Below are 19,752 nucleotides of genomic sequence, written 5' to 3' on the forward strand. Positions count from 1 at the left end.
TTGATGGAGACTCGTGTCTGATTCGGATTTGTACATAAACCCAATGTTTTATGTACAAATCTGATGGTTTGGGGTTTGCACACGCACAAGACCCATACAGAGCATTTGCAGAATGGGTCATGTGATCTCTCACAGCGGCCTCTTACAACCTCTGTTTTGCAAGCGTGTCGGACCCAGGATTTGCGTCATTAGATGCAGACTTCCTAAACCCGGCTCTCGCTGACTGACCGAGGTCTGCTACCATTGTGAGTTGTGGTTATGATTCAATGCTGCATCCTCCTCGCAGGTGTCGTGCACAGGTGCCTCCTGCTGCGTTTGTACGGGGTTTCACCACTGCTTCTCTACCGCTCTGCAGTTTCTTAACAATCAGAAACATGCACTCGGTCAACACGTCTGTCCCAGATTGTCTTATATGTTACATGCATACAACATCTAGTGTCTGTGAGAAGCATTCACTAAATTCAGCCACTGATACGTGGGAGGGTTCACTGGAAGTTTTGTAAAGATGGAAAAATGATGTAAGAATCCCTATCCTAATTTTGTGGCATGTGTGTATTGTAAGGAAAAGAAAATCATTGTCCAGGCTCACATATAAAGCAGGGCTGGACTCAAATTGTTGGGTTTCCCCCTCTCCATCATTATTGGTGTTAATCACCCTCCATACATCTTTTCCTACCTTTTTCATGGTTACCTTCTATCCCAGTTTTTATACAGTAGCTCCCTCGTCCCTTCATTTTTAGCCCCACGTACCTCAGTGCTTTTTTTTTGTTCCATCCAATCCATGTTTAACTTCTCTCCCCCAAAAACGGATACTTAGCTATAGGTCCGCTGGCTAATGCTTTCTCCTATGAGGACTATACCTCGTCTTCCACATCAATGGAGTTAAGGGTGGTGCTTACATTTGAAGAGGCTGGGATGTATTATTTCATCGACAAGAGAACATTCATTTTTAAGTCGTCATCCTTTGGAACCCACTCACTAGGCCTGTCACACTCACGACCAGCCTCCTCAAATTTAAGCACCACCCTTAACTCCATTGATGTGGAAGAGGAGTCCTCCATGTATATAGCAAAACTACGACAGATGAGCCCCACTTGTCCTCTGCACTGAACGACAAACCCCAAAGCCTATCCTACTTGTGCCCCTGTGCTCCTAACGTGTCTACATCCCTTTTGAAAAACAAAAAGAATGCATGAATGAAAGTAAAGTGACTTAAAGTAAATCTAATCCCAAAACCTGGAAAGATGGGGATACCACATAAAAGTTAATGTTTGGGGATCACACTGATTATCATACAATTATCCCTGCACTATAGAACATAATGTAGTCCAGGCATGGGTGAAGATCTCCTCAATTTCAAATGTTGGGGCTCCTTAGTATGTATTTCCTGGTGATCATTTGTGACGACCAGGCAATGTCACCCCATGCTATGGTAAACATTCATTTAGCAAATACATTAAGAGAGCACTATCACCCCCATGATGAAATCTGCAAAAAAGTTGGCGTCCATATTTAAAAGTGGGGAGTCTCTACTTTCAAATGATGTACCCACTAGTAGCCATGTACTCTGTGCTACAGAGAAGAGATGTACAGGTGAGAGAGGGCACGCAGTGCAGTACCATGCATGTAATTACATCTATCTATAAATATTAGGTCTACCACAGATGAAAGAGGGTAATCCCCTCTTCCAAATGATGTGGCCCACTTAGCGGCTATTATTTGGTGAACACCAGACAATATTGCCCAGAACTATAGAAAAATAGTTTTCCATAGAATATGTGGGAGGTTGGGACTATCACCGGTCTCCCCCAAACTAGAACACAACCTGTATTGTATTGACCTTTCTCTCCTCACTCCAGTACAGGAGCAGTTAAAAAAAACCCACCAGACATCTGCGACTTAATCGCTGCAGCGTCAGTCTGTGAATCAGGCTGTCAAACCTTTGAATAATATATATTACTATACAATTTCTTTCTTTTTGCTTTCCTGCTTCGGATTAGGTATGAAAACAACTATGTCTACTGTGGTCTCCTGTGGAGGCATCTGTGAAGTTCTGGTAGCGACCAAGGGGCCCTAGGTTTTATGTGATTCAAACAAAAACAGTCTTTGACTTTTTTTTTTCCCACAAACCATTGCACAAGTCCTTTTCCTCTTTCCAATGCAATCATTTGCACTGTTGGATGCTAAATGTATTTCAGACTTTGTGTTCTTTGTCTTCTGGAAAGCCTTAAGTTCTGATGAATGATTCTGGCTCCTGCGGGAATGACCTAAATGTGAAACGCGTTGAGCTACATTTCATACTGTAAAGGCCATAATGTCTGAGGAACTAAAAGTACAGCCTAGGTTTTGAGCATGTTTTTGTTGGGTGTGCTTCGCTCTTGAACAGAAGAACTGCAAGGGAACGCTTGACTCCCGTCTACATGATTCACACTCACACATAAATTTTATACGTGTTTAAGAAGAAATGTTGCCAGCGCAAAGGTGGAATCTAGAGAAAAACTTTATGCAGTGCAATTAAAGAAGAAAAAAAACAATGTAACTTTTTTTCCTTCCTCCCTTTAAGATATACAAGCACTTCTATTAACTGACGTGTTGCTGTTTCTTCAAGAAAAAGATCAAAAGTATATATTTGCTGCTGTGGTAAGTTTATACCTTGTATGTCTTGGAATAAACTGTTCCTATAAATTAAAGTGATGATCTGGTTAGAGCCAGCGTGTGAAAATAGGGTGTACTGCCAGCTCCTAATATTGTACAGAGCCCAGGCTTACCTAAAGTGCTAGCACAACAGCAGACTTGTGTCTCGCTCTGGAACTGGCATTGCAGTCATTTATTTCCCTGCTGAAACCTAGGTTGGATTTTAGGATTTTACTTTTCAGTTGATGTCCTCTCAGGATAACTCCACACTCAGGATCCCATTCAGACGTGTTCACAACCTAGCGAACAGATTAGCGCCGCCCTGCCGAAGGAATCAGGCTGCTGTTGTATGTAGCATTGACCAGAAACAATAGAACTGAATTCAAAAACTAAATGTACAGTAGATGTATTAATACAATGAGAAAATAGTAAAATGAAATAAAAACGTTTCAGATCTTAGCTGGCAATGTAGCTATACGCCATCGTGTGCTAATAGAGGATACCATATACAGATTAGCATATTCCTGTACTGTATGCGGCTGATTGTGATGTAATTCTGAATTCATCATGTGATTTTTAGCAAACAGCACATACTGTACATGGGGCCTAATTCAGCACAGATTGCTAACCAGAGAATTCAGAACTGAGCGATTTATCTTATGACTGCTCATGCGCAGCTTTTACGTGGCAGGAAGCTGGAATTCACGGGCAAAAACATGGCGTTTTCTGGGTATGTTGTGAAAACGCAGGCATTGGGGGGAAGGGGAGTATCTAACATGAGTGAGGACCACTTCCAGCCTGGTTCTTGAGAAAATAAGTGTAAGCCCTACACTGACACAAATGGAAAAACTGGTCTGGTTTGTTTTTTTGCGAATGGCTCTGCCAATAAATGGCAATTTGCAATGTATTCTCAATTTGGAATGGGCATTTTTTTTCTTTCTGTCTGGGCGGTGACTTTCTGCTCGCAGTCCATTGCAAATTCTCTGGTTAGCGATCCATTTTGAATTAGGCCCATCGTGCGCAGTACAGGTATTTACGTGTGGTCTGGAGTTGGGTGGTTCTCGCATAGGGCTAAATGGGCATTATTGGCTCAGGTGCACTGATCGTAATGATGAGCAGACTGTTCTGATTGGGCTTAGTACATTCCACTTATAATATGAAAATTTAGTGTGGACTCAGACTGATCTGTTTAGTGATAGGAAACCATAATACCAAAATACAGGAAGAAACTTAGTTTGTTGGCCCTTTTTATAAAAGGGCAGTGGCACTGATGTTATAACTGCCATAGTGACCATACTTCCAAGTCTGTCCGTTCTAGCAGCGGAAAGTGTTTTTTTTTTTTTTATATTTGCTCCTGGCTACTCTGTACATCTCTTAAATCAAAGTCTGATAACGGTAATGTTAACGGTTTATTTTTTATAAAAGGATCAGAAACCACCGGTTATTCCTCTACAAAAGCTGATAGTGCGGGAAGTGGCCAATGAGGAACGTGGGATGTTTTTAATAAGTGCATCATCTGCTGGGCCTGAAATGTATGAAATCCACACTACTTCCAAAGAAGAACGTAACTCATGGATGAGGCAGATACAGGACGCTGTACAGAGGTAACAAAATCATTCCTAATGACCCTATAAATTCTGTAGGTGCTTCTCTTGCTGGGCTTTCCCGGCATGACCTGGGTAGTTGGTGTGACAAGTGGCAGTGCATTATGCTGATCAAGATAATGTAATCTTAGAGTAGCCGTGGAAGCAAATTCAATGAGAATGTGACTACGATTAATTGGTGATTTGATAGAAAGCCCTTATAACAGGCAAGTCGAACTGTGGCCCTCCAGATGTTGTGAAACTACACATCCCAGCATGCCTTGCCATAGTTTTAGCATTCCCTAATAGCAAAACTGTAGCAAGGCATGATGGGATTTGTAGTTTCACAACAGCTGGAGGGCCATAGGCCCTTATTCTGGTTCACTAGCAAAGGCAAATTCCTTCTCAAATGGACAAAACCATGTGCACTGCAGGTGGGGCAGATGTAAAATGTGCAGAGAGAATTAGATTTAGGTGAGTTATTTTGTTTTTGTGCAGGGTAAATATTGACTACTTTATTTTTACACTGCAATATAGATCTCACTTTGAAGTAAAACCCCACCCAAATCTAACTCTCTCTGCACGTTACATCTGCCCCACCTGCAGTGCGCATGGTTTTATCCATTTGAGAAGGAATTTGCCTTTGCAAGTGAACCAGAATAACCCTAATAGTTTGGACATGCCTGCCTTATAGCAATAGCAGATCATCCCTGATACTATAACATATTAAATATAGCATTTATCCTGTTATACTGTATTTGCATTTAGGATAAGGAAGGCTCTGGTAGTTTTATTTCGGAGAAGTAGTGAGAAGAGCGTGTTGGCTCATCTTGCCTATTTACCGTATATACTCGAGTATAAGTCGACCCGAATATAAGACGAGGCACCTAATTTCACAACAAAAAAACTGGGAAAACTTATTGTGCAGTATTCAATGCCGGTGCGAGCGGCCGGCGAGGGGGTTAAACTGCGAGGATCACAGAAAACCAGTGATCCTCGCAGTTTAACCCCCGCGCCGGCCGCTCGCACTATGCAACGTTCCGGGGGAATCCTCGCAGTCACAGAACGGTGAGGATTCCCCTAAACTGCGAGAGCCGCGGCTAGTGCAGCAAACTCGCTGTAATTAGCCTCGGCTCTCGCAGCTTTTGGAGGCACATTCGCAAATTCCCCCTCGCTCAAAAAACGGAGCGAGGGGGAATTTGCGAATGAGGGGGGGTCAGTTGAATACTGACAGGGTGAGCGGTGACTGCGAGCAAAAAGTCCTGCTCGCAGTCACCGCTCGCCCACGGCATTGAATATATGCCATTGACTCAAGTGGGACCCTCCCTCGAGTATAAGCCGAGAGGGGCTTTTTCAGCATAAAAAATGTTCTGAAAAAGTAGGCTTATACTCGAGTATATATGGTATTTATTTTTGTATTTGTACACCTCCAAGTAGTATCACAATGCTGTGCTTCTTTTGAAATACACAGTAATAAAGGGGGATACATTTATATGGTTCCGTTTGATAGATCTACAGTGTCTAGATAAACAATAGGTCTATCACAAAAGGTTGACATGAAAAAGGTAGACATGTGACGATGTTGAATTTTTTCATGTTTTTTTTTTGTTGTTGTTAAACCGGCTTATTCTTACTTCACCATCCATGTCGGCATAGAGGGAGAACATAATACTAAGCCCGAAGCATGGCGAGTGAAGAGAGCCATGCGAGGGTACGCGTTGCACTATTTGGGGTTCCATGTCAACAGTTGTTGACATTGACACCCAAAAATTTAAAAAGCTCAAGTAGACCCTTTCATGAGTCTACCTTTTGACCCTGCCGACATATTGCATGGTGACCTTTTGAGGGCAACCTATTGACTATGTAGACACGGTCTGTCTAATAATCCACACCCTATTTATCATCAGTCAGAGGGATAGCTTTCTGTTCTAGTTGGCTTACACTTCTTCTCCTTTACCTTACATTTGATAGTTGTCCAGAAGAGGAGGAAGGAAAGACCTGTGAATCTGATGACGATAAGCGGGTTGCTGAAGCACAAGTAGCAAAAGCCCATAAATATCAAGGTGTGTAAAGACAAGTCCTGTTGCTTGTTAATAGTTTGTGGGCAGGACAGTCCCCATGTGCATACCCCTGTCCTGCTTCTGCACCCAAGTCCGTTTCCCTCTTGTCTCACTCATAAATCCACTTTTATAATTTTATGGAATTCTAACTAGAGGCTGATTAGTGGCTATAAGCAACTTATTTAGGAAGCTTGATACATATACCTCTACATGCACTCTGATTTCTTTGTCATGGAGACCCGGTTAGAAGAACACAGAGTATTCATATAACCCTAGGCCAACTTTATCCTCAAAATCAGCTTGTATATGTAGGGGTAAGAAGAAGTCCTCTGCAGACCGTATCAGTGGAGTTAGGAGCTATTGAGAACACCTGTTTGTAAGGGATACCAGAAAATATTAAGGATCCCCTGAATGTATGAAGGAGGGGACCACAGCAGATATCGCCAATACCTGCTACAGTTCCGGCAGTTCCAGCCAGAGCCCCAGCAAGTTGCTAAGAGGGGCTGTGAAGCTGTGATATTTACCAACATTGCAGAGCTCGGCACCAGAAGCCTAATGCTATCTTCAGATGATGTTGTGCCACTGTTCCTTTCGCATGTGTAGTCAGCAGACTTCCTAAGTAGAAGTAAAATGATAGTATCTGTGTTCATTTTTTACATATTACAGGACGGGCTCCTTTTGGATCCCCTGCAGGTGATTTTTAGTACACTGAGGAATGTTCATTTCTTATTACCTGCAATAACTGCAATTCGAATTGTAATTATTGGGTCTGAAATTCGATATATGCCCCTTAAAAGTAATATGTAAAATAGCAAAGTACTGTAACATTAAGTCTTCATGACGGAAACTGTGCCTAATCTGTTGTAGAAGTTTTGAGCTACCACGACCAGCAGATTTGTAGCTGTCTGGAAGAAAAGCTACAGAACTTTGCAGAACTTGTGGCTCTGTGTGGGGGCAAAGATTCGAACCTAGAACCCCAGCTTCTCATTAAGGCGGACTCTGGGGAGATCCCGCAAGCGGCATCATTGCTAGCAGCTGCACTGAAAGAAGGTTGGTCTTTCCAAGCACTTGTTGTTTTACTGCAACTCTCCTAGTACTCACTGAGGCCACAACGATTGGACATTATTTATAGGTGTTAATCATAAATTAATATTTTACTGCTTTTAATTTTGTAAAGCTGAAAGCCTCTACGCTGCTTTGACATCACAAATGGAGACTTCAGCCTGGTCACCTGAGGACTGTGAGCCCTCGAGCAGATCTAAGAGTTACTCCAGCACCAACCCGTTTGAAGAGACTGAGGAGTTGGAATACGACTGTAAGTAGCTCCTTCCAATACACTCTTCCAACAACTGCTGTAAAATCATATTCACAATTGTAAGGAAGTAAAAAAAAAAAGATATTTACATTTTGTGTGCGAACGACATGTTTACATCATATTTAGGCTTGTTGTTTCCCTCCTTGGTGGCATCTCCTTTCCATCTAGTGACCAGCTTCTGTAAGCTCCTGAGTCATGTGCAGGAAGGATTCGAGATTTTGCTTCACCGCAAACATGTCCGTAACGTGTCAGTAACCATCTGTATATCAGATATGTGATCCATGGAAACTTCCAATATAGAATATACATGCTGCCTTCAATATAGAATAGACTGGCTAATAAATTATACAAGTTATAAATAAATATATTAGAAGCAAAGTGGAGCTGCGGTCATGTTATTATCCATTATTTGGAGGCACAAGAGCTCTGCCGCATCTTATAAAATACAGAAGTGTGAAAATGTCCATAGCAATAAGTAAATTCTATCGGCAGCAGTAATGGGGCCTACACACATAGTGAGTGTGCTGAGCGATCTGAGCTATGCTGGATTGCTCAGCAAATAGCGCTGCTCTCACACACAGCGAATGTTCTATGCTAAATCACTCAGATCGATCAGCACACCGTGCTGCTCAGCACACACACAGTGATGCGATCTGTCAGCGCCAGTGTTCTCCGGCGAGAGAACACTGGCGATGATGACATTTTTGGTCCTTGCTTATTCTTCATTCTACCGGCGAGAGCGCTGCATGGGACCGCGCACAGTTATCGCTGGACCCTACACACACAGCAATGTAGGGTTATTTTCTAAGCGATCTAGTCAGATCAATTAGAAAATGACTAAAATCTCTTTGTGCGTAGGCACCATTAGTTACCAGTGCTAATACAGTAGGTTTGCTGGGGCTATACTATTAGCTATACTATTAGCCCTGATGCCGGCATGCTGATCCCCTGATGCTTAGCACAATCCCCAATAAGCAGCCCTTCAGACTTCTCCAATATCCCATGTTCTATCAGGTGGTTCCGGCACATTTACAAAAGAAGAATAGGATAGCCGATACTCGCCATTGGGCTAAAATCCTGATATCCCGCCCCATTTGTGTCATCCAAAAATTGAACCAGGCCAAAAGGATACCACCTTTACTGTATACAAGTTGAAGAACATGGGATACATAAACATTGTTTCATACAAACAAATTAATTTTGGGTGTAGTATATTTTGTCGACAATGTTGAGTTTTTTCCTCATGTCAACTCTGATGAAAAGCCAACATGATTAAAATGTTGACAACCTCTGCGGTGATATAGTGGTGACTTGCCTGATTCAGTGAATCCAGCAGGTTCAACGCTGTCTTCCAGGCGAACCGGCTGTTCTGGTGACTTCCGGCAATCCTGCGCGACTTCTGGGTATGGGTATTACTAACCGCTGACCCTCCCCATAGTGCCGAGTGCTAATCCTCCTCATCCTCTCTTGGAACCTTACTCTAATACTTCCCTCTTTAACCATTCCCCTAGTGCCCAATCCTAATCCTCCCCTCTCACACCAGAATGGTGATGTTGAAATTATAGATGACATTGTAACTGTTAACGTTTTGACCTCATACCTTCATCTTGACACCGGTCAGGTGTCTCCATGGGGACTTCTAGTATGAGTAATACATTACTGTAAGGCAGGGCTGACCCAGCCTGTTCTCTAGATCTACCAACATGTTTTTTAGGCAACCTATGGATCTATAAAATGTGTCATTAGGAAAGAATGCAGCATGTTTGAAAATGTGACAGTATGTAATGACTACAGCTGTGCACCAGCTAGGGAAATTGTAAAACGTGGACCCTTGGTAGATTTTGAGGACCAGTTTGGCCAGCCCTGCTGTAAGGTGTCAGTTGTTTTACAATGCAATCTGTTTCATTGGACACTGACATTCTTAATTCATTAGCTAGAGGTGAAAACTTATTACCTACCCATTTATTATTATTATACTTGTTAATACCCATTTATATACATTATCCTCACTTGTGTCCTATAGTTTGAACTTTTTGTGCAAATGTGAACAATATGTAATGCCCCTTTCAGACCGCATTTTGTAAACGGTATATTGCCGTTTTTTTACTGTTTTAAAACGGTAATCTGTGCGGTCTGAAAGGTGCAGGACCACTTAACCGGTTAGAAAATACCGTTTTTTCTAACCGGTTAAAATGCAGGGTCCTACCCGTTTCAGAACCAGTATTTTAGGCTCAAAATCGGGTCTGAAACGGTATTTAGGACCCAGCCAAAGAGCTGGGTCCTAAATTCAGCGCAGTGAATATTTAATGAGCGTGTCCCGGCGCGGGGGGAGAAAAGTGACTTTTGGAAAATGGCTGCCCCCATACGAAAGACAGTTTTTTTTAAACTGGTTTTCCTATGGGGCAGCCATTTTCTGAAAGACACTTTTTTTCATAAGTGCTTCCGACCATACTGAACTGCAGTGCCGGGATCCACGCGCGGGGGGGAGGGGTGTTGACATGCGCGGGGTCCACACGCGTGCGGGGGGGGGGAGGGGGGAGCTGCACGGAGGGGAGGGCTGAAGGCTGCACTGGCTTTGACCCTGTATTTGGAAAGTTTCCAAAAGCGGGTCTGCCAGTGTCAAAAAATCGGCACTTAAACGGTAATATACCGTTTAAGAGCTGCGGTGTGAAAGGGGTTTTATCTGGCAGACCCGTTTTTGGAAACGTTTTCAAATACAGGGTCAAAGCCAGTTATGCGGTCTGAAAGCAGCATCAGTGTGCTGCTTTATACTAATCCTTATTTGCTTGGTCTTTTTTCAGCTATGTCTCCTGATGTAAGAGAAGGGGGTCCATGTAATGCTGATTTCAGTAATTCTACAGCAGAGAGTTATGTGGACATGTCTTTCCCTGAAGAAAAGGTAACTGGAGTCTTTACTACATTTCTAAGTGTATACAGAATATTAGTGCTAATAAAAAGTCTAAATTGCCGAATACCCAAGTATCACAGCAGCTGGGATGGGAGGCTGCAACTAACCCCAAACAGAAATCCAAATGAATTATATAAAATAAAGCAGTAGTGATCATCTGCATATGTACAGTTCAATGGTTATAAAGTTAGTTATCCTGCATAAAATATTATAGTATCTATTGGGCATTTTTTGCATAGTGCTACAACACAGATACAGGACGGTGTTCATTATACTCCATTGACCATTAGGTGGCGCTACATCACCATGCCTGCTGACTAGCACAATAAATGATTTTACCTTCAAAGACCATGCTATTTGGATTCAGAAACAGCTTGTGGTTCATAGTGCATAGGGCAGCAGTTACCTACTGACAAGCCGGGTAACGGAGCTGATACTGATTTAAGGACCAGGATTACTAACTTATTGGTCTGCTTTATAAACTTGAATGACATTGCCGTATTTCAGCTGCATGAATGTTTTCTGTGGCAATTATATATAATCAACTACATCTGTTTCTAATACAGTTACTGACGTAGTTTTTCTGTCTTTTGAAGCACAATGATTGAGTTTTGATAGAAGGACTTAATAGGGGATCGCAGGGAAGTGCAGAGATTGTGAGACACTGATCACTTATTACTCCTGAGCAGCACTCGCAGCATACCGATGGCTCTGTAAATCATATATGACTCTATCTCAGGAATGTCCCTCCATATATATAGACCATAGAAGGTTCTTTGTGAGGTTCCAGTGCTGGAAGCATACAGATGTGTCCTCTCTAGTTGTTGCTGCAGTCATGTTACACAGCACTTCTGGTCGCACCTAGTCCCAAACGCGTTTACAAACACTTTGTGGCTTCGTGTGCGTCTTTTTTTTATTCCGGAAATTAGTCTTATTTGTAGGGTTATGTGATATGCAGGATATACCGGAACACTTACTCAATATAGTATAAATGGCACTATAATGGAAACTACTGAGGAAGAGAGGGATCTAGGTGTCACTATTTCAGGGGACTTAAAAGCAGGAAGGCAATGTAACAAAGCAATGAAGAAGGCAAGTCAGATGCTTGGTTGCATAGGGAGAGGAATCAGCAGTAGAAAGAAAGAAGTAATAATGCCACTGTATAGGTCATTGGTACGGCCTCACCTAGAGTATTGTGTTCAGTTCTGGAGGCCATATCTCCAGAAGGATATAAATACATTAGAGACTGTACAAAGAAGGGCAACTAAAATGGTGCATCGCCTACATCACAAAACGTACCAGGAAAGACTAAAAGGTCTTATTATGTATAGATTAGAGCAGAGAAGGGAAAGGGGGGACATGATAGAAACTTTCAAATATATCAAGGGTTTTAACAAGGTACAGGTGGGAGACATTCTTCACAGGAAGAGGAGCAACAGAACACGAGGACATGCACTGAAACTAGAGGGAGGAAGATTCAGGGGAAATGTGAGGAAGAATTACTTCACAGAAAGAGAAGTAGTTAAGTGGAATAGCCTCCCAACAGAGGTGGTAGAGGCAAATACAGTAGTACAATTTACACATGCTTGGGATAGGCATATTGATATCCTTACAAAGAAATAAGGATCAAATATGGTTTGAGGTAACATGTTTAAAAAGGGGCAGACTAGATGGGCCAAGTGGTTCTTATGTGCCATCAAATTCTATGTTTCTATGTTTTCTCAGGGGTGCCAGCTGCTGCCATATTATTGGGTTCCCCCCATAGTCTGTAGTTAATACATTTTCACATATTTATCCATTTACTCTTCTAGGTTGAATTTGCACAGTCCTCAGGCTATAAGCAAGAAGAGGTAACCAGCACATTAATGTCATTATTTGTATTTATAATCTATTGCGGTACTGTATGTGTAGTATGAGATACCTGATATGTTGTGCATGGTTTAAGACATGGTACAGACGAGTACACCTCTAACCAGCGCTATTATTTCTGTAAGCATAGGTTCCTGGTTATGTCCTAGTTACGGTGTGGGTCAGGGACACCATTCCTGCTGAAAATAAAAGGACCTGCATATAAGCTTGTCCATGTTCTTACTGCTCTGTGCCATTCAGTATCTATACTGGAGCCTATAGAGGGTAGTTGGAAGGGCTTCTGTTTCCTTGATTTCAATAAAAGTGATTTAACCCTTTGAGTTCCAACATTGCTGTGAGCGATCCTCAAAATATCCGCTAAAAATCGCTCTTAGCGACTGTTCTTTTAGTATAAATAAATACACACACAGCCAAGTCAATTAATTGAAGATTAGTTAAATATTGCACCCAAAAATGAGAACAGTCGGGAGGCGCTGGTATTTTTACCATCATACCTTATCTAAATTACATATAACGTTTTTGTGGAATACTGTGATGAGTCATGTTATAAAGGTATAAAAATTGCTTATGGTGATTGGATTGCTATCAGATTTTTGTATTTTTATCCCCCTTTCCCATAGGTCTTGCAGACGATACAAAACCTGACCCGTCTCTTGTACAGTATACAGGTGTGTACAGGGTGATGTGCTATTTTGCATAAAAAACCATGGCAGGTTAGTGGTCATTCTATCACCCTGCATCTTACTTCCCTGTCTGGGCCGCTTTCTGCTGTGGTGGTTCTAGCACAGGTCTGGTCTGCATATCAGTGATGAAATACAGATCACACTGTGCTAGATGCATCATAGAAGAGAGCACCACCCCGGCAGGGAAGAGGAACTGTGCGGGTTTTGGAAGATGCAGGTGCTAGAATGTACACTAGAGGGTTGTGGTGGGAACATAAACATAATATATGTATTGGATATTTTATAACCGGAATGTGAAGGTGGCACATACTGTAACTGCTACAGCCCACACACTCGCTGTTTAGTGAATATATAACATGCATACACTATGAGAATTCTTTATGTGCTTACATCTATTCTAGACTAATTGTATTCTTCTTTCATTTGCCAGGCTACTGTAACCATGCAAGACAGCCATATAGAACTCCATAAGGCCTTATTTCAGGACCATGAGCCGGGCAGCAAGGGATTTGCTCTCCGCGGGTCTCTCCTACAGGAACAATACCGCCATTTAGAAAAGCACCGCGGGGAGGTGGTCAATTTGCACAAACTTCAGCATCAGTTTCATCAGGAACAGCAGCGCTGGACCCGGGAGTGCGACCAGAAGGAAAGGGAACGCGAGGAGAAGGAGAGCCTGCTCCAGCAGAGGGAGAGAGAGTGCCAGTCTCAGGAGCACCAGCTGGAGGAGAAAAGGGAAGAACTGACTCAGCAGATTCAGGACTTCCAACAAAATGTGGAGAGACTGAAGGAAGGCCAGAGGCTGGTGGAGAAGGAAAGAGAGGAGCTCTGCGTGCAAAGCAAGTTTCTCCAGCACTGGAAGCATACTTGCCCGAACAGTTTCCCAGCGCTCTATCCACACCATAAAGCAGAGGTAGCTATTGTAAGATAAACCAATTAATATATCTTTCATATTGTACTTGCAATGAAAGAAGAGTCTTACATAATAATAAAAACGAACTTCGGGAACAATAAAATAACTGCAATACTTAGTCTGGGGGGACAAAGCATGTGTAGTCTATCAAGTTAGTAGGCCAGATATTGGCCCATATTCAGATCTGATCGCAGTACAAATTTGTTCTCAAAATGGGCAATGCCATGTGCACTGCAGGTAGGGGAATAGGTAACATGTGCAGAGAAAGTTAAATTTGGGTGGGGTGTGTTGAAACTGAAATCTAAATTGCAGTGTAAAAATAAAGCAGCCAGTATTTACCCTGCACAGAAACAAAATAACTCACCCATATCTCAATCTCTCTGCACATGTTTCATCTGCCCCACCTGCAGTGCACACGGTTTGGCCCATTTTGAGAACAAAATTGTACTGCGATCAGATCTGAATAAGGGCCACTGTGTATCCATAGGGGTTGCAGTGGGAATGGTATAGTGTGCCAAGCGCTGCGGTAGTGCTGCCTGGGACCAGGTCTGAAGCATAGCAAACCAAGCGCTACACTAATTGGGGGGGGTCTCTGTGCTCTGGTGTCAACATTTTCATGTGTTGACCGCGTCAATATCGATCTTTTTGGATTTGAGCTATTGACTGTCTCCCTAGTCACTGCTGACCCTTTGGTCCACACCCACCTAAATTTTGCCCAGGTACTATATTTTTTATATTTATTGATATACAGATGTGTCCACCTTGATCCATCATTTTGGAACAAGCGCATGAGTAGCAATTTTTTTTCAGACTTTAATACCTATATCTTAATTAAGTGTCTCTCATACATGGATACATGGCATGGCTTTAGTCATATAATCTGGTGCGTGCAAGGCACAGGGCAGCTTAAGGTGCATGCACACAGAACAATGTTGGAAATGATCCGATAGCGTTACCGATGGTATCAAATTGTTCATCACGAGTACGCACGAAACGATTTGAAACACTTCACAAAAGATTGGTCTACGATCTTCCTGCATGCATGAATAGACCCATTTTAACGACCCGTGGGTACGTGCATCGTGAACGATACACGGAATGAGTGGTCGTTCAGATTGATCGGGAACGCCCACATCGTGATTCAAATCATTCCGTGTGTGTGCACCTTTTAGTGTGTACACAGCTGTATCCCTGGCATATCCCACAATGCCTTAGAGGTAGTTATAGTTAACTTTCTACAAGTTATGCTGTTTATATATCTGGTTTTTGCTTCAAAGAGCAGTTTTTGCCACAGCTGTTTTTTTTTTCTTTGCAATAAATAATTCCAGGAACAGTTTGTGTATCTGATATTTTTACCTAATGCACTTTTATTGGGTCCAGGGGATTAAGCAATTTCCATGTATTTTTGTGTGCTGAATCCATGTATGGCCTATTTGTTATCAGGCGTCTTGTGAGCCGTTTCACAATACAAATACCTGGGTGCTTCAAAGACAGCAGTGTGTTTATGGTTCTCTAACTGTACGCTTAGGTCATTCAATGTGCAAATATACTATACTAAGGGGCGCATAAAGCATTTTCCCGAGCTTAAATCAAAAGGTATTTCTTTATATTAGCACAGCACGGGCGAAGCAGAAATTGCAAGTTTAATAAAGCGAGGACAGAGGTTATGAGGAAACGTGTTAGAAAAAAGTAGACGTGCTAAGCCTAGTAAACAGCAGGGCTGAGCTCACTCTCGCTTCTCTCTTCATATAACAGGGTGTAAGAAACTCCCAGCCTGACAGTTTACAAAATGAAGACTCTGTGTATATTAGCAATGCCCTGGCTCATATATCGCTCAGCAACCTTACAGCACTTCCAAACTCCACCTATTCCGATGCCCACGTGGACAATACCTCTGACTTTGTAGAGACTTCTACGAACAGTTCTGTGGACATCGCTAATGAACCCTGGAGCGCCTTAATTTCCCGACAGCAGAGTCTTGAGAATTCCTCCCGGCACAGTAAAGACGCCTGTAATAATGGTAAAGCACGTGCTACATGAAGTGGGGTCGTACGCTCAGAGAAATTGTTTATTTTGCCTATTTTCTCAATAGAGCTCCATGAGAAAAATGTTCTCCCTTTGTTCCCTGTGCTAACTAAAAGCACCAGGAGGGTTGTCGTAAGTCAGGAAACAATGGGAACTGGTCACCTGGTTCCGGTTGATAGATCTACACTATCTAGATCAGTGGCGTGAAACTCATGGCCCTCCCAGCATGCCCTGCCACAGATTTTATATAATGGATTGCCAAAAACTATGGCAGGGCATGCTGGGACGTGTAGTTTCACAGCAGCTGGAGGGCCATGAGTTTGACACCACTGGTCTAGATAGACAGTCAATTCGTCAACATAAGAGGCTGACACATAAAAGGTTGACATGAGTATTTCACATTTTTTTGTCCTTATTTTGGACTTTTTCATATTTTACCACCTCCGTGGACTATGAGAGCAAAGCATGGCGGGCGTATGAGTTACAGTGATTGTCAACAAAAATGTCACTTGTGTCGACCTTTTCACGTGTCTACCTTTTTCATGGAGAACTTTTCACCATTTTGACTGATTTCATGTTGGCTCATGTCGACATTGCACGACAACCTATTGTGACTGTCTATCGAAAAATCCACACCCCTGGTCCATAGCAGGACACTATGGAAAGCCGTCCACTGTGCCGCTCATTCGCTGGTAATACCAGCACATGAGCGGCCAGGGCAGCAATGGTGTGCATCAGCGCTCATTGCTGCCCCGTAACACACTGGGCGGCTTTTTAGCTGCAAGCCGCTCAAACGAGTAAACTGATCGCTTTCACGTGAAAGTGGACCAGCGTGTATGGGACTTTAGTCTGTACGTTTAGCCATATAGTGGGGAGGAGCAGTTAGCCTTTAATTATATAGTGTAGGATTCCATAACCATTGCTTGCAGCTGCCAATTATAAAATAAAGCAAATTCTGTCCCTCACTGTGTAACAGGCTAAGGATGCCAAAAACGATCTATAGTTATTTTGATATGTATTTTCAGTATTTCTCAATGAGAAAGGATGCCATAATAATAATAATAATAATAATTATAATAATATAAATACTCTAGGGTGCTGTTATTCATAAAAAAAGTTTGGAAACCTCTAGAACATTCATTGTAGTAAAGTCTAAACCAGGGCTGGGCAATTGCGGCCCTCCAGATGTTTATGAACTACACAACCCAGGATGCTTTGCATTAGTTTTGCTATGTGGCCATGCTGAAACTGATGCAAGGCATGCTGGTATGTGTAGTTCATCAACATCTGGAGGGCCGCAATTGCCCAGCCCTGGTCTATACGAAGGTCAGGGACCAGGGGTAAATTACCCCAAATGGGGTAAAAATGAAATTCCTGGGGGTAATGGACACAGCCAGCATGCGTATGAATCTACAGTATATGCCTGCCCGACTGTGTCTCGGCAGTGCGACCGTCCATTACCTCATCATTATGATGATGATGGCCATGTAATGGCTGTGTGTGGTACAAATTATGTAACCCACACAGCCATACATGGTCATCATCATCATCAATGGCTGCCAGGCTGTGTACCGTACTAGCAGCGTATATCATTCATTTCTGGGGTTACAGTGTGTATTACAATTTTATGATTTCCTTCCTTTGAAATCAAGGGGGTAACATCAGCGTATCTAAATATATTTTGGGGTTGAAGGTAAAGTTGCCTGACTCCTGGTCTAAACAGTCACTTATGCCGCATTGTAAGCAGAATGTTACAAAGGAATTGCATTTAGTGTTTCTGCTCGTGTTCTCATGCTCTGTGCCTGCGCCAAATATATTCAACATATAAAATGCTAAATGTACTGCAGTAAGACCAGCTGTAGCTATGGGGTGACCTTTTCTACCTGCTCAGCTGCTGTCTTGTGCTAGATATAATAAGTGCACTCAGGAATCTTTTTTTGTTCCACCATCCAAGAGCTGTTTTGAATAGAGAAAAAACAGCAGCCTCAGAACTGCAATAAATGTTCCTGGAACTCTGCACTTGGATGTATTTCAGGACAGCCACGTTCCATCACCTCTTCTGGTCCCCAATCTGTCTTATAAAAGTGCAGGATGCTGTTACAGTGAGTGTCTGTCTATTGTAATACAGTGTCAGGGAGGGCTCTATGAAAACAGATGTTCCACAGGATATATAGATGTGTGTGTGTGTGTGTGTGTGTACGTGTACTATATATATATATATATATATATATATACACTTTAATGTTTTCTCTTTCTGTAAAGAGTTTCACGTAGACATATGTAGCAAAGGTTGTGTCTAATTTGCTCCCACTGTGTATAGGAAAGCATTGAGCGGTTATCTCGCAGTGTGTTGACTCTGTGTCTCTGGTGTAAATTTGGTGCGCCAAACGGGAGCGAACGGTGGATATAAGGACAGATGTTAATTTTTTTTAAATCCCCACCCCATACCTCCACACTACAGATGCAAGTACAGGTTGAGAATCCCCTATCCGAAATGCTCAGGACCACGAGCATTCCGGATAGGGGAATTTTTCGGTTTTTGGAATAATTTTTTTAGGCATACTTACCTGTCCCCTGATGGTGTTCGGTGGTCCCTCGGCGTCCACAGCAGGCCTCCGGCATCTTCTCCAGGGTCTCCAGCGGTCCCAGGAATGCATTGCGCGAGTGTGCGCGCGCACCGGTGACGTCACCGGCGCGCGCGCACACTCACGCAAGGCATTCCTGGGACCGCTGGAGACCCTGGAGAAGATGCCGGAGGCCTGCTGTGGACGCCCTGGGACTTGGTAAGTATGAAAAGAGGGTTAGGGGGGTTAAAAAAAATAAAAATTTGAATGATTCCAAAAACCACGGTTTTTGGAATAATTCGGATAAGGGATGCACGGATAAGGGATACTCAACCTGCACTTTCATTCTGCATCAGAGATTTGTTTAGAGGGGAAAAGTGTAGAAGAGATCACGACATGTGGCAGCACCCCTGGCGTTATATGGCACACATGGGGCATCCCTGGAATTATACATGACACATGGGGCACCCCTGGACTGGTACGGCACACTGGGCAGCACAGGAGTAAAACGAAAAATATTTTGTATTTTATAAACTTAAAATATAATTAATATTTTTTTCAAATACACAGCAATCCCCATTTATTAGCCCCTGACTGGTGCCCCCATAATGGTACCCTTTTAATGTTTCCCCCTTAGTAGCTGTCCCCCATAGTTGTTTTCCCCTTAGCAGTTGTCCTCCATAGTACTTTCCCTTACAATAGGTGTCCCCCTTAGGTGTCCCCCATAGTAGCGGCCCTTACAGCCCCCATGTAGCTGACAGCACGGGACACGTTCGTGCTGTCTGCAATCAAGTGCGGGAATCAAGATGGTACCAATGACAGTGACTTATATTAAGTCCAGATCTTGTGATATCCGATGGCGCGATGATGACGATTTGCCTCATTCTGAGCTCCGAACAGTGCTCGGGTCTGCCCTAACTGTGAAGAATCCTTTTCTTTGGGGTGTATGAAATCTACTTTCTTCTTACCTTGGTGAATGCTGGCGTGTTCTGTGCATAGACCTCATGGTAAACCGAGCACCTGACCGTTCTCTTTATTGTCCCTTGATGTATTTCTAGATATTAACAGGACTCCCCTTAAATGCCTTTTTTCCAGCGCAAACATTTCTAACTTGGCTAACCATTCTCCATAGTCCAACGACACTAAACCCTTAATTAATTTAGTTGCTCTTCTCTGAACCCTTTCCAGTTCCACACTGAAT

At 42.8% G+C, this 19,752-nt stretch overlaps 1 protein-coding gene across 3 annotated transcripts in view; it reads left to right on the forward strand.

The window, feature by feature from the left end:
• Positions 1 to 19,752, forward strand: part of ARHGEF28 (Rho guanine nucleotide exchange factor 28) — a 229,529-nt gene that overhangs the window by 204,176 nt on the left and 5,601 nt on the right. For all 3 annotated transcript variants that reach the window (XM_083151902.1, XM_083151903.1, XM_083151904.1), the window contains 10 exons: positions 2,564 to 2,640; positions 4,060 to 4,238; positions 6,189 to 6,280; positions 7,145 to 7,327; positions 7,455 to 7,592; positions 10,394 to 10,491; positions 12,312 to 12,350; positions 12,990 to 13,037; positions 13,483 to 13,962; positions 15,718 to 15,982. In XM_083151902.1, coding sequence (XP_083008028.1) covers positions 2,564 to 2,640; positions 4,060 to 4,238; positions 6,189 to 6,280; positions 7,145 to 7,327; positions 7,455 to 7,592; positions 10,394 to 10,491; positions 12,312 to 12,350; positions 12,990 to 13,037; positions 13,483 to 13,962; positions 15,718 to 15,982 — 1,599 coding nt within the window. The remainder of the gene's footprint in view (positions 1 to 2,563; positions 2,641 to 4,059; positions 4,239 to 6,188; positions 6,281 to 7,144; positions 7,328 to 7,454; positions 7,593 to 10,393; positions 10,492 to 12,311; positions 12,351 to 12,989; positions 13,038 to 13,482; positions 13,963 to 15,717; positions 15,983 to 19,752) is intronic.

This window comes from Crinia signifera, chromosome 1 (genome assembly GCF_055691185.1).
Source record: "Crinia signifera chromosome 1, ASM5569118v1, whole genome shotgun sequence".
NCBI classification, from domain to species: domain Eukaryota; kingdom Metazoa; phylum Chordata; class Amphibia; order Anura; family Myobatrachidae; genus Crinia; species Crinia signifera.